This window comes from Anopheles darlingi, chromosome 3, assembly GCF_943734745.1.
Source record: "Anopheles darlingi chromosome 3, idAnoDarlMG_H_01, whole genome shotgun sequence".
Classification (NCBI taxonomy): Eukaryota; Metazoa; Arthropoda; class Insecta; order Diptera; family Culicidae; genus Anopheles; species Anopheles darlingi.
The window spans coordinates 19,329,617-19,344,255 of NC_064875.1; the positions used below are offsets into that span (position 1 = coordinate 19,329,617).

At 50.0% G+C, this 14,639-nt stretch overlaps 1 protein-coding gene across 1 annotated transcript; it reads left to right on the top strand.

The window, feature by feature from the left end:
• The first annotated feature begins 220 nt into the window (after positions 1-220).
• Positions 221-14,310, top strand: LOC125957129 (tachykinin-like peptides receptor 99D). The gene is made up of 2 exons (XM_049689610.1): positions 221-2,315; positions 13,066-14,310. Exon 1 carries the CDS (start codon positions 261-263, stop codon positions 2,274-2,276), a length of 2,016 nt encoding a protein of 671 aa, XP_049545567.1. The 5' UTR covers positions 221-260; the 3' UTR covers positions 2,277-2,315; positions 13,066-14,310.
• Positions 14,311-14,639: the final 329 nt, after the last annotated feature.

Below are 14,639 nucleotides of genomic sequence, written 5' to 3' on the forward strand. Positions count from 1 at the left end.
GGATAGCTAGGGTGTGTGGAAACTAATGGAAGAGTGTGGAAAACGCGACGAACCGCATAAATAGTACCGAGAAACGAATGTAGGGCAGCTTCCTCGTTTGCTTTTTTCCGTTTGCTGGAATAAATTAGGAACAGCTAGGTGTGGGGAAACCTTTTTTGGATACCTGACATCATATCCGGGATATCGTACGGATATTCTTGTCGGACGAGCAGACGACGAAAAAAGACCCTCCGCGCTATCACCTGGGGACTGGACTGGAAATGGACTGGAATGGAGGTGGTGGTGGTGGTAGTGCGGCTGAAACCACAAATAGTACCGTCGATCTGTTAGTGACTACCGGTTCCGCTCTCCTATCGACACTGGCAACGCCATACGACGCAACACAAGCTACTACGATGGCGACTGGTACAGTGGGCACACTGTCGCCTTCAGGGGACGTGGCGATAGCAACCATCGCCCAGCATTTCCATGGTAACATACCGTGGTCAGCGGAGCTACTGACGTTTCTCCGCCAAACCTCCACCACGATCTCGTCGTCGTCATCGTCGTCGTCGTCGTCCGCCATCATGCTACCGTCCGCTTCGTCGGCCTCCGGCAGTAGCGGCATCAGCAGCGAAGCGGTAACCAACTTCTCGACCTTTCTCAGCAACATTACGCTCCGGGCACTGACGGCTTCATCCGGTGGTGGTGGTGTTGGTGGCGCTGGTGGAACCGGGACCACTTCCAGCGACTTTACCGCCAATCTGTCACGCCGCTTCCCGCATCATCCGTTTTTCAGCAGCTTCTTCAATGATTCGGCGACCGAGGCTTGCCCATCGATACAGATGCCGGTGGGGAATACGATCTCGATGATACTGTACGCGCTGGTGGCCATCGTCGGGCTGTTCGGTAACACGCTCGTCATCTACGTGGTGATGCGGTTTTCGAAGATGCAAACCGTTACGAATATGTACATCCTGAATCTGGCCATCGCCGATCAGTGCTTTCTGATCGGGATACCGTTTCTCATCACGACGATGTACCTGGGCGAGTGGACGTTCGGTAATGGGATGTGCAAGGCGTACATGGTGTCGACCTCGATTACGCAGTTCACCTCGTCCATCTTTCTGTTCATCATGTCGGCCGATCGGTACATCGCGGTTTGCCATCCGATCTCGTCGCCCCGCTTCCGGACACCGCTGGTGTCGAAGGTGGTGTCGGCGCTGGCCTGGACCGCGTCCGTTCTCATCATGCTACCGGTGATGCTGTACGCCAACACGATCCACCGGGAGAAGAACAAGATGTCGTGCAACATTATGTGGCCATCGGAGACGGGCGCCAACTCGGGCACCACGTTCACGCTGTACTCACTGATCCTTGGGTTCGCCATACCTCTCTCGTTGATTCTGATGTTTTACTATCTCGTCATCCGGAAGCTGCGAACCGTGGGCCCGAAATCGAAGTCGAAGGAGAAGAAACGCTCGCACCGGAAGGTGACGAAGCTGGTCCTGACCGTCATCACGGTGTACGTGCTGTGCTGGCTGCCGTACTGGATCTCGCAGGTCGCGCTGATCAACTCGCCGCCCGACATCTGCAAATCGCGGCTCGAGATCACGGTGTTCGTGCTGGTCAGCTGGCTCGGGTACAGCAACTCCGCCATGAACCCGATACTGTACGCCTTTTTGAGTGATAACTTCAAGAAAAGCTTCCTGAAGGCGTGCACCTGCGCCAAGGGGAAGGAGATCAATGCACAGCTGCAGATCGAGAACAGCTTCTTTCCCCGGTTTGCCCGCAACCGGGGCTCGGAGCGGGGTAACTCGACCAAGGTGCTCCCGGCGTCCAACAACCGGCAACAAAGTAGACCGGTCGGTGGTGGTGGTGGTGGTGATTCAGGGCAGCAGCAGCTGCTGCCCCATCACCAGACATCGCAGCAACCACAGCAACAGTCGGGCCACTTGAAGCCATCCAATGATACCAACATGATGCCGCATAACAACAACAACAACAACAGTAGTAGTAACGGAACAAACACCAGCTCCAGGGGGGGATCCAACGGCAGAAACGGAATGAGCTACAGCACCGCCAGCATCATGCCGTGCACCACCTTTGATCAGCCATCCAGTGCCCAGGCCTCATCGACGGCACCGTCAACGAGCGTAACGACCATCCAGTCGTCATCCTCCTCTGTGCGACGCCCATCGGCAACGGATGCGCAACGGTCCCCGTCACCGGTGCCAGTGCCGCTTGCGAGTCGCGGAATGGACGGACGGCCACCGGTACTGCATACGGACCTGTAGGCGGTGTCGGATTCGCAGATTCGGATTCCTAAGCATTCAGTAAGTATCGGTGAAACGAGCCCCGATGATCGATGTTCTAGTTGGCTATGGCGAAGAAGTTCAAAGGGCATCCAATTTGTTCCCGATGGTTGGCCGGTGGCCATCTGTCTATAAGACACAGACAGATTTCGCTATCACTGCAAATGGGCGGCAGTGTCATCGTTGACACACCATCGCCCAATCTGTGGCGTCTGTGCACAGCCGCCATAAGCGTTTCGTTTCGAGTCGGGTCGTTTCGACGACGTCAACGACGTGTTCTGCCGGGCCATTTGTGTTCCATAACCGTTAATACGTTACACACCTCATTCAACGTAATGTTGTTGTAACTGCCGTCAATATATGGCCGGTTGGTCGTCCGGCTGGACAGCGTCCATTGCGTTCCTTGGTTGCGCGTTGAATTTCTGTTATCGCCCACATTGGACCGAGCTCAACTTAAGTCTCATTAATTTCAACAATTCCACACCGTGCAAAGTTTAGGACGAGAGGATTGGGATCTGGACTAGTATCCTTGAGGTTGACGCAGAAAGGCGAATCCGCCTGCTTGGATCTATTAAACAATCGTTTTCCCAGTAGCTGGCGACAAATTACGTCACACGCACGCACGCGATGGTAGTGGTCTCAGATGAAGAAGGCACAACGGAGATCCGGCGTCAGACTCCGGCCTGCAGGATGTAGCTCACTATTTACCGTTCCAATTGGGTTGCCAAATGTTTGCGCGGCAAACAGGCGTCGCCGGTGCCATTGTTTTTCTTTCATCGGCCATTGTTTGACGGTTGATTGAGTTTGGCGAGCCCACCGAGAGACGACACCGGCCAAGTGTAGCGTGCGTGTGTCCTGGCGGGCGAGCGAATGCTTATACTACTACCATACCCAGCATCCACGCTGAGTAGCTTTATTGGTTTAGGTGTCCCGCGGTGCGTTTACCTGATCGGTGTTCGGTGTTCGGTGGTGGTGGTGTACGATGGTGTCGATGAAATTAAATCGGTGTGAAATTGATCACCTGGATGACAGCGTCCCGTTGCGCTTCCGTTCCTGGGCTGAAATGGGCGAACAGAGCCACATGGTCGTCTCGTCAGTAGCAGCAACAGTACCTACTACCCTCGGACGAGGACAATCTAGTTGCTTCGCTCCGGTCTGGCAATGGATAAAAACGTTTCTCGAACGGTTGCCAGCGTCGTCGTTTGACAAACTGTAATGATGACATTTAGTGTACCGCCATGCTCGGTGCTGATAACGGTGAACGGCGATCGGTGTTCGCAGTTCGGGCACGGAGTCTCTGATTACGCACCATTACGCTTGCACACAGCACTAGACACGTGGTAGCAGGAGCAATACTACACGCATGGGACCAGGGACATGATTCCTTGTGGGAGAGGGAGCTGCGTGTGTGTTCCGTGGAGAGGAGCGACATGAAATGCGACAGTTGGTACGACGGGAGCTCTGGGATGAGCGTGTGCGACACACAAAACGCATTGTGATTGAACACCAGACCGCGGGGATGGTAGTCCAGAGTGTGTGTGTATGTCGGTGTGTGAGTCTGTTTATTGAAGGGCGCGGGCGAGAGCGAGATCTCGGTGAAATTTTCCTCGCGATTAAATAGACCAAATGACGACGATGACGATCTCGTGCCATTCGAGACCTCGAACGCATTGTGCTGGCTGGCCGCCATGTTGAGTTGGTGGAATTGGAGGAGCAGGAGGAGGACGACGGTGATGAAATATTTTGCCCAGACGATGCGAACGTTTAGATTATTTGGTGAGTCTGGTAAGCGGGTGGTGGGCGGCGAGTGCGGGTCTGGAATTCGAGGGTGAAACGATTTCCTTTCCGATGGTTTGATGTTTCAATCAATCTAACGGAACGAGACAATCCATAACTGTGGCGCTGTTTGTGTTTGAAGTAAGGCGAGGTTAGGAATGCAGACTGTGAAACGAGCATCTCCGGCATCTTCGATGTTCGATGATATGCATCCCTTTTTCTGTACTCGATACACACAACACAGTCCGTCGGTATGTGTTATTAAATAAATCTTGAGGAATTAATGTAGGCGAGTGCTACGTTCAACTCATCGAAGTAACTCGTAACAGCGGACAAAAGCAGCCCAAGTTATTTTGCCAGCATCGAAGAAAATGCTTTAAAAATATTTTAAGAAATTGATCCAAAATGGCCACGGTCGCCGTCGGTGATGGATCGGTCATTTTTTTACCCTTTGCCAGGCGCGTTCCGTTGCAGGCGGCATCCGGCTAAGAGCCGCAGGTCCACGGATCCCATTTCTCGCGCGAACAAATCTATTGGTGTCTGTTTATTGTTTGTCTACCGATTTTGCTTCGCTGTTTTTTCCGGCAGATCAATACTTAATGCTTGCGGGCAATCAGACCGTGGACGATGACGAACACGACGACGACGATGATGATGATGATGGATGTTGTTTATTTACTTACCGAGTGGAGGAAAAAAATGGTTTTGTTGGGAAATGCTTTTGCAAACCGTTCCGGCCGGACCCGCGTTTGGGGCTAAGCATCCCCTGGGGAGGGCGCGCTGGAGACCTCGGCCCCGGAATATATGATTTGCCGAACATTTAAAAGCAACCTTCCATCCACGAGAGTGCGGCAGTGTGTCTGCTTTTCGTGAAAAGTCGATGCTTTTAGAGATAATTACAGAGTCTGCCGACCTTTCGAGCCAGCGCAAGGCCGGCCCAAGGCACCACCTTGCATAATTTAATCTGTCTTCGTGTTGTTTGATGTCCGCCAGCGAGAGAGAGGTGCGTCTTCAGCATCAACGATATCCGGGCCGGAGGTCATCTCCGGAGGCACACTGATTATTTGTCATCCAATTAGGGCGATCGGCCTTAAATCACTTGCGCCTTGCGATGATAATGATGACTTTGCAACGGTCAGGGTCTCGCGCGGACATCGACTTTGCTGTTTAATCGTTTAAATGTTCGCTAGTCTAAAGCCTACCCCTGAAACGTGTCCTTAATTAAGGGAGTCACTCCGTTGGTGTAAAGTTGTTGAGATTACGGGTGAAAGAGAGGTGCTGCCACGTGGCGTGGAAAGGGCTAGCACGACGCGCCGTTGCCGTTCATTTTCCGAAGGTTCGATTAATGTTTTCGTTCGGGGTCGATGTAAGTTCGCGCTAAGCGAGGACATTACCTCAACGACCAGATGACAAGACAAGAGTCTCGGCGTGGGTTGGAGGAAGGTGGCCCGAACCGAAAGACGGTTAGAAAGTTTCTCCGATCCGAAGCGAAAAGCGGTCGCTAGAAGGGGAAGAGGGGCAGTGCCGAACGGGGAGCGTCTTAATTGACGCACATTAAGGTTGCTACCGCTAAGGTGGTTACCCACCTGTCTGCCTGTGTGTGTGTGTGTATGTTTTTGACAGAGGAGCAAAGTTTATTGTCGAAGCAAAGGTTTGTCGACGATTCCGCGGCGAGATTTCTCGCAAATCGTGACCAAAAGAGCACCGCTTGGTCCACCGGAGAATCCAGAAATCAGGGGAAACGAAATGGGGGCACCGCATTTGGTTCCATTTTCGTCTAGTTCCACGAAATGTACATGATTTCCTTCAATTTCTGCGAGTAACTCACGGATGAGTTGGCAATCTCTCGCGTGGTACGATAATGTGCGATGCTCCAAAAAGGGGTGGGATATCATTATTACACAACACCTACACTCACACTAGAGCATGGAGGTGAAAGGGCGCCAAATGGTACGGGACCCAGGGAGACCTATGGGGTTAAATGGCTGCCACGCGGCGTCCCGAGGACGAACCGTCGTCACATGTCGTCGCCAAGTAACGCCAGGCCAGGTTATGTCATGCCGCAAATATGCGACGAATATGAGTACGGTAAGGCACGACGAGCAGGCTCATAGCTCACTGAAAAGTGTCAATATTCGTTCCACCAAATACGGCCCGTCTCCATCCTGTCCACCGTCGTCGAATCCTGTCGCCTTCGACGAAGTAGGCTGTCGGAGCGAAAGATGAAACGGGTCCGTGTGTGTGTGTTTGTGGAAGCGAATCGTTTCGATAGCAACAGCAGCAGCAATAAGTGGATCGCTCTGGGCAGACTCGATGTAAACAAGACATTACGAAAGTCTCCTTGGGAATATGCGCCTCGTTATCCAGCCTCACTCTGTACTGCCTCTTGGTGTGTGTGTGTGTGTGTGTGTGTGTGATTGGCGCCATCGAAAGTTGATCCACACATGCAAGCAATCGAAGCTTCCACCGGGAACGGTAAACGTTGGTTTGCTGTCGAGACAATGTCGAGATTGTCGGACGATGGCGGTCCACAGCCAGATCCGGCCAGATAGGAGTGGGTAGCTCCGTGGGTGTTTAGCGTTAGCAACATTGTTTAGCCCATCATCGGTTGTCCATCGAAGTCCAGCAATCGTACGACCAATCGATCATTGGCATCTTCTGCAAACATCGGGACGATAATAATAATTTAGATCCCATCGCCGTCGGTTCGGATATGAATAAATTCCGCAAATCTGGCCGCCAGCACCGTTCACCGCTGGAGTAATTAACGCTCCCTGAGACAAGGTCCAGATGACAAGATTGTGCTTCGCTGGTCGGGCCCCTAATGAATGTATAATCAGCATCCGCATTTACAGTACAGATTACAATAAGGGATGTCCCTCCCTTTCCAAATTTGCAAGTCGATTACTATTTTCCTTGGCTTGTCTCATTCGAGATGTTGGCCGCACCTGAAAGAGCATAAGTTCTGGACCTGAAGGTTTTATCTTTAAGGCACAATGTTTCTCTTTAAAGCCAGTTGTACAAGTTTTCAATTAAATTTTGTACATTTTATTGAGACATTCAGAAGTTCATTTACTTAAGGCTAGTTTATAAAGTATTCAGTCTTCTTACACCGGGACCGCCGCGACGGTTTCTTGGACAGTTTCTGGTGCTTTCACCGGTTCCACCTTCACGGCCTCTACCGGTTCACTGGCGACAATGGCATCGGTAGCATCGGCAACCGAATCCGGGACCGCCAGCGCCTTCACTCCGCCAACATCCGTAATATCGGTAGACACTGCTGGTGCTGCTTCCTTGCCGTCGACGACAGCAACCACCTGTTCGACCACCACGGGATCCTGAGCAACCTGAGCAACCTCAACGATCGTTCGCGTTTGCTCGATGGCGGTGGTCTTCACTACTGGCTGCACCTCGGTTTCTGTAACCGTGACCTCCGATACGGATACGTCCTTCTTGACTTCGCTATCGACGACACCTTCAACCTTCAGCGCGGGTTTCACTTCGGTTTGTGCAACGGTGACCTCCGGCACCGTCACATCCTTCCTGAGTTCGTTGTGATCTGTTACGACCACAGACTTCACTTCTGGCTTCACCGCAGTCTGGGCCACAGTACCTTCCTCCGAGACGGTTACTTCCTTCTTCAGTTCGTTGGTTGTGGCCGATGTTTCGACAGCCGCTGGAACGGTGGCCGGTTCCGTTTTTGTCACTGTCACAACCGGTGTATCGTCTTCATCCTTCACCTCACCTCCACTGTTTTCTGCGGCCTCGGGTGATTGCGTCGTGCTGCTGCTGCTCGTGATCACTTCCTTCGAATCGACCGATTCGTTCGATTCCGATGAACTATCGGCACCGCGGGGACGCCTCGGTGCGGCCAGTACCGTACCGAGCAGAAGCGCAACCAAACAGATGCACACGGGAACGGTCCTTATCATGATGGTGACAGTAAAACCTGTTTGGCGTGGTTCGGTGGTTGGTCGATGGCAGGAGAAAGCAGCGGCGAGATGCGTTAAGAGATGCGTTGTCGTGAAGCGTCTGGAGAACACTGACTGCACGGTATCGACGATCGTTGGGTTTTTATAGGGCCAGAATGCGGAATGACAACAAAGCTAACCTGTTCCGAACCGGTACTTGGTGGTAAAGTTCTTTCTTTTTCTGTTCTGAAAAACAATTCTGTTGGGTAGATGGCGAGGTGAAGCGCCGAAAGCTAGAAAGCTTAGGCAGAGAGAAGAAAAGCGACAGTGCGGGTGCTAGCCGGATTTTTAATGTCCTTTACCATTCCCCTATTTGGTCTATCTAATCTTTTTTTATACCTAGGTCTTCACGGAGTCTCGGTTCTGGGTAGCACAGTCCGTATGCCAGGTTCTAGGCTTAGCTACCTTTTTTATACCTAGGCGTAAAGAAGTGGTTGGGGATTTTCCATTCCTTTGCGCGATACAGTGGCCAACGATGGCTAGGAGCAGGTTCTGGTTCGGCTTTGGCCTCTCCTTATGCGGCAATGAACACATCCCATCACGGATGGTAGGGGCGAGCAATGTGAAAGAGAAATTGAAACTTCTTCTTTTACGACCTGTGCGGCCGGGGCCGCCAGGGTACACCCAGTGCACGGGAAAGGTACGGAACCAGAAAGGAAAGGTAAAAAACAGAAAAAAGGTGAAGTAGACGATCACCGGATCACGTTTTGTCGTTGGACGGTGGAAGAAAACACGACAAAAATAAAAAACAAAAGAAAACCAAACACACAAAAAAGAATCAGGGAAGGAACCAGAACACTTGACCTGCATTCGGGGTTTCGCTTCCACCTTCACCTTCTGTACGCGTTCTATGGTACGTAGCCGAGAGCGAGTTTTTGGTTTGGAAGGCGAACGCTAGGGACACCCCGGAAATGGTTGCACGTATGTGTGCGTGCGTGTGTTTTTTGGGCCGTTATTGGGGTTTTTATGTTGTTTTCATTTGTTTTCATTTATTGTGCGGTCCAAGAACGATGGAACGGTGGCATCCCGGTACTGCGGACCGGATTGGACCTCGAGACCTAGACCTAGAGGTTTGGTCGCGTTTTAACGATAACGTTCCTTTTGCAGCGCAAGGCAATGCTTTGAAAGCGTTCACTTTAGGTGATTGCAATCTGCGCAAATGGCCATTTCGAGAACTTTTTTCCGGTATTAAACTAATTAGAGAGATGGCACTTGAAGGGATGTGACCTAAAATGTTTAGGAGTTTTATAGCACGAGTAGAGACCAGCAGGCAAAGGTCTGCCTCGGTCCTTAACTAAGCAGCGCACCTTTGAGCATGATGCTCGTAGGTCATAGGTGTTTGCGGTTGTCCTCTTGGTTCTAGAATATAAAACATTGTTCAAATCAAATTGACCATTTTACTTAATGTTTCTGATTGCCTTAACAATGACAGTTTCTTTCAAATTTTATTGACAAATTGTCTCCGCTAAGAGGAAATAATTCATATGTGTGCATGCATTTCGTTCCGGCAAATGCGGTAAACCAACTAATGTCCATCATTTGGCATCTATGATGGATTCCAGTAGTTGCGAATACAACTTTACCGGCAACGCCAACCACCATTAGGTCGACCACAAGTATCAACCGCACCGCTGAGCCTCAAAAACCACGCGCAATAGGCGACGATCGTGGAATGTTTGATCACCACGGTGCTGGAAGCACCATCAACGTCAACTTCGGCAGCCGCAATTCCTTTTGCGTAACCGCGAAAACTGTCACTTGCAGATTGTGCTGTGGCACATCTTTGAGGTGTGGTTGGAGGAGAGTTTGTCCCCCGGGGGGCTTACCAGGCAAGAAACTATTCCACGAATCAAACTTCTTACTGTAATCTGTATGTTATCCCAGCTTACATGGATGGGCCTGTTGCGGCCGAATGGGTTGATGTTTCACTCTCTTCGATGTAAGCTTCTTGATAGCATAAGGTTGATAAAGTTTCGGTAATCTGGTTCTCTTTGGGGGCTGCTAATTTCCATCGTAAACGGCGGTGGTGAGTAAGACGTATCTGCGTCTTATCACAATTGAACAGAACAGTGGAATGAATTATAGTTTCTAGGCGCAGGTTACTTTGCCTTACAACTAGCATAGCAATCGCGAATCATGGATCACTATTCCAACAGTGAGCCACAACAAGTAATTGAGTTGTTTGTCAGTTAGTAAAAAATCGCCTCCGATCTTCGTTGTTTGCTTCAGCGCAGTTGCGTGCAGACCAACTCGCTCCTCTCTTTAGCTGATTGCATTACATTCATCTGTTTCCGTGAGACTGCCAGAGCGATGGTCACGTTTCCGTGGTAACGTTTTCCTCGATTTATCCTTTTGTTCATCGATCGTCCAAATTAATCCTCATTTCGTTTGCCAAAACAGCAAAGAAAAACAGAAAAATCGAATGTTTGCATGAATTTCCCCGATTTCTTGATTCTTCCCTTCTGCTGCTGCTGCTGCTGCTGTGCATTACACGCAGTGTTCTCGGAAGTTGGTGGCCGTCCCGCCCCGTGGGGGTTTCCATCAGTCGCCGAATCAACAAAGCCAGCACGACACGCAAAGCCCAAATTTCGATTAAATCAGCGCTCGTGGAACCGGCAAGGGCACTCGCGTACCAGTGCACGATACCACACCAGCATGCTGAGCATGCCGTGACACGGGCCCGTGGACCGGATTATCTCTTCTTTCGCCCCTTTTTCGGTGGAGTAAAGAGGTCTACATGCAGGAGGAAAAAAAAAGAACACCAAATCGGTAATCCATCGACGGTTATCATTCATTTAGCAAGCATGACTCAACGGGGCATCCTTCCATCCCACGGAAACACCCCCCGGGGCCAACTAACTAGTGGATGGCCCGATGGCACAGCATCGATCGCGCATCTCGGCACGCACGTGTGCGGTACGTGCGGAGCGAATATTAAATATCGTACCGTTACGTGGCCTTGGCTCGAGCAGATCATCCGCCACCGGTACCGACCATCTCGATTACTTTCCGCCGAATCGAAAGGATGCTGTCCGCGTGCTCACGGGTGGAAACGACACGCGGGTATCGCATCGCATCACACGCTAACTTCATTTAAGCTCGAGCAGCCAGCATCCTTACGTAAAGTGCGAGCGAAGAGAAGATAGTGAGCGTCCACGGGCTCACGGATCGGGCCATAGCATTCCCACGTCGCCGTCGTTGGTATCGTCGTCGTCGTCGTCGGCATCCATCCATCGAGCCGCAAACCGCAGAGAAGGAAGTGGAAATAAGACTTATCAACTCTTCTGTATCGTCCCCTTGAGGGCTTGTTTTGCCATAATTAGTAATGAACCCGTATCAACCGGCGACCGGAGCGCGGAATGAGCAAGCCGTCAGCCCAACGAATATCCTTCATCAAACCGCCATGATAATCACCATGTCATCGCCATTGCGTTCCGTTCCGCGGTTCCGTCGTCGAGACGCAGTGCAATGACGACGGTTTGTCGAGTGACAGGACAGGGGAACATTGTCTGGGTGAAATTGAAAACTTTATCGCTCGATCTAGCCCAATTAATCGTGGATCGTCGGTTCATCGTTGTGTCTGTTAAATGTTTTAATTCGGTTTGGAAAAGTCTCTTACAAAGATGTATGGCGACCGAGGTGGATAGGAAACACCATCATGAAGCCTCGCGGATGGACCGAAATAGAATTGCTATTGTGCAGCATTGAAATGGCTTCCAGCTGAAGCTGATAATATGCTTTTCGTCTGCAGCTTGCGTACAAGCGCTAGCAAACGCTCACAATCCAATAATAGGAGTTAGTGACGAAAATGATACTAGTGAAGTTAGAGCTACACCGTAAATGTTAAACTGTCCTAATCAACTGCACACCACTTACCTTATCGCACATTCAATTAGTCACAACTTAGAGGTGCAGCAGCATTAGCAACTGTTTCGTGCAACAAACACACGGGTACAGCACAGCATAAAAGTTATGTTTTCGCTTCCGGATAATTGAGCTCGAGAAACACATGTGTGTCAATGTGTATTTCTTGCGCTTCATTTCCGTTTTCCTCGTTCCACTGACATTGGAATTTATTCCGCCGATCCTGTGCTCGGTATTCGGTGGAGTTGGATATTCATCCTGCGTTGAGAACACTTCATGACGCTCTCGGGATCTGCATCATATTCGTGGCACGTAGCCACGTAGTACCATACCGACCGACTGCATTCAGGATGACGACTTCAATTCGGCTCATTTCACTTTATAATGCAGCGACGCATTAACATTCATCACGGTGCGCCAAGTGAGTTTTTACAAAATACTAGGACTCAGTGTTTTATGTCCCGTGCTGGTGCTGGTGCTGCTGCTGCTGCTGGTGGTGGTGGTTGTCGTGTTGATTACGATCCATCCATCTGCCCGAATGCATCCAGCAATTTAATTCGAGCGTGCTGATACCTTCGAAACAGTATGGATCGCGATATATCGTAATGAAAATTCAATGTTTTCGTTTTTCGACCGTTTGTTCTGTGTCTCTGTGTGCGTGTGTGCGTTCGAGTGAAACGCTGATTTAAGGCGTCATTAAGATTTGTGGTTGACAGTGAACGCATGTCTTTATGTTCACGCCACCGAGGATACGCTTTGATTTTCATGCGGTTTGACTATCTGTCCTTTTAATGGAGCAACCCATTCACCCCATGCGCTGTACACGTGACTGTTTGGTGGCGGTTTTTGTTTTCTTCTGTGCTCGCCATCAATTAGTCACTTTTAACATCAATCGCGCGGTGTATCGCGATGGTATAGGATGGTGGGAGAAGGCGGATGCAATTAATGTTTAATGGACACGCATTGACACTAATTAAAACTCTTATCATACGTACGCTTATCATACCGTGAACCGTGAACTCGGGCGAGTTGATGCAGCATAACGGCATTCGCTGAAAGGACCCGTTCTGTTTTTAGTCGGAAATTAATTAACAAATTTACCTCTCCATTCTAACGGTCCATTGTGTTCTTTTTCATTCGCTTGTTTTTATCCATTGTAGATTATTACATCAGCTCACCACGATGGCCCCCGGTGGTACACTCGGTGCTCCAACATCTACCAACATGCCATCCAGACGGGGGTGCGCCCGATGACCAAACTGTGGGAAAACAAAGCTTACGCCCTTGCCCAGCACGGAGCCATTGGCGGTCGGTCGGTGCACGTAATCATTGGCGGAAAAAATATATCAACCAACAATGAGAACTTAATTTATCGATATCAAAACCCAGCTCACAAACTCAAAACAACGCGTCAGCGGTCGCGTTATGCAAAACATCACATCCGGCAGTCTCGAAACGTGCGAGCATCATATGTTAATATCGAAACATAATCAACGAGACAAACAAAAAGAACGTGCGCGTGCATTCGCGTAAGCAACACCGTCCACACGCTCCCTTCTACTAGTATTTTCTCCCGGTATGGAAAACCCTGCCATACCGATAGCCTTAGAGCGGCAGGCGAGCAAGCTGTGGTTTTTGGAAAAATGTTCTGCTGACCAGAGATGACCAGGCCCCTTCGCAAGGTATAGTGCAAGTGCAACAGCTAACACCAAGAGCCCCTGGTGGTTAGCTCACGTCACACGTGCGTTGTGAAGGGTCCTTTCCCATCCCACCGGGGGGATGGAATTTATTTTAGAAAGTTAATGGAAGAAAATACTTCCTAGAACTGGTGTGTAGCGATACGGAAATGGAACGAAATGAAACCAAGGAACAAACGAGTAGGGAGATTGCGCCTAGCTGAGGGATAGTTGAGAATGGTTTTCCCCAAGTTTTTCCACCTTCTCCTTCTCTTTACAGTACGTTCTTACGAATTATTATCCTACTTCTATGCCTACATCTCGGAGAAGAAACTAGCTAGCAGCCGGCAGATGCATTGTAGATACGGTATTTACGAATTCGCTCCACTGTTCAAGGTGCGAGCTTGCAGCCCCATAGACTAGAGTAAAGTAATGTGAACAATTGATCAAACAGAAAAGGTTAACAAAACACTTAAAGCAGTAGCAGCAGCAGCAGCAGCAGCAGCACAAGCACTGCACTCCTACACTATCACTATCACTCCTTTGAACGCTCTCTAGTGGCACCACGGATGTAGCGCATAGGGGTGGCACAACAACTTTACAGAAGCTAAACAAAAAGAAAAAAACCTAACATAAAACATAAACCATATTTCGATTAAGACTAAAAGGAGGCCCCTCGAAAGGACAGATGCTGGTGGCCTAGTGAGTGAGTGTGGTGAGGTGAGAGAAACCCACGAACGAACGGAACCGATGGAATCGAAAAGTTGAAACAATAAATAAAGCCAATTCTGTTACAGATAAACCAAACGGAACGAAAATTGCCAGAAACCGATGGCGACGGGGAACGGGAGATCGTAGTTTCAATGCTCCCCTCGGACAAACACACATACACACACGTGGTGGTGCTGTGCGTGACATTTAGTTCCGAGCGAGCATGATTTATGCGCCGATTACCGATACATCATAATTCAAATAGTTTCCCCATTGTTTTGGCATAGTTCGGATCGGAGACCATCGAAGTGCATGTGTTTCGCAGGTCCTTGCGGTTGGTTTTGGCC

Excerpts from the sequence above, each read along its gene's own strand:
- LOC125957129 (XM_049689610.1), top strand. The coding sequence starts at position 261 with ATGGACTGGAATGGAGGTGGTGGTGGTGGTAGTGCGGCTGAAACCACA.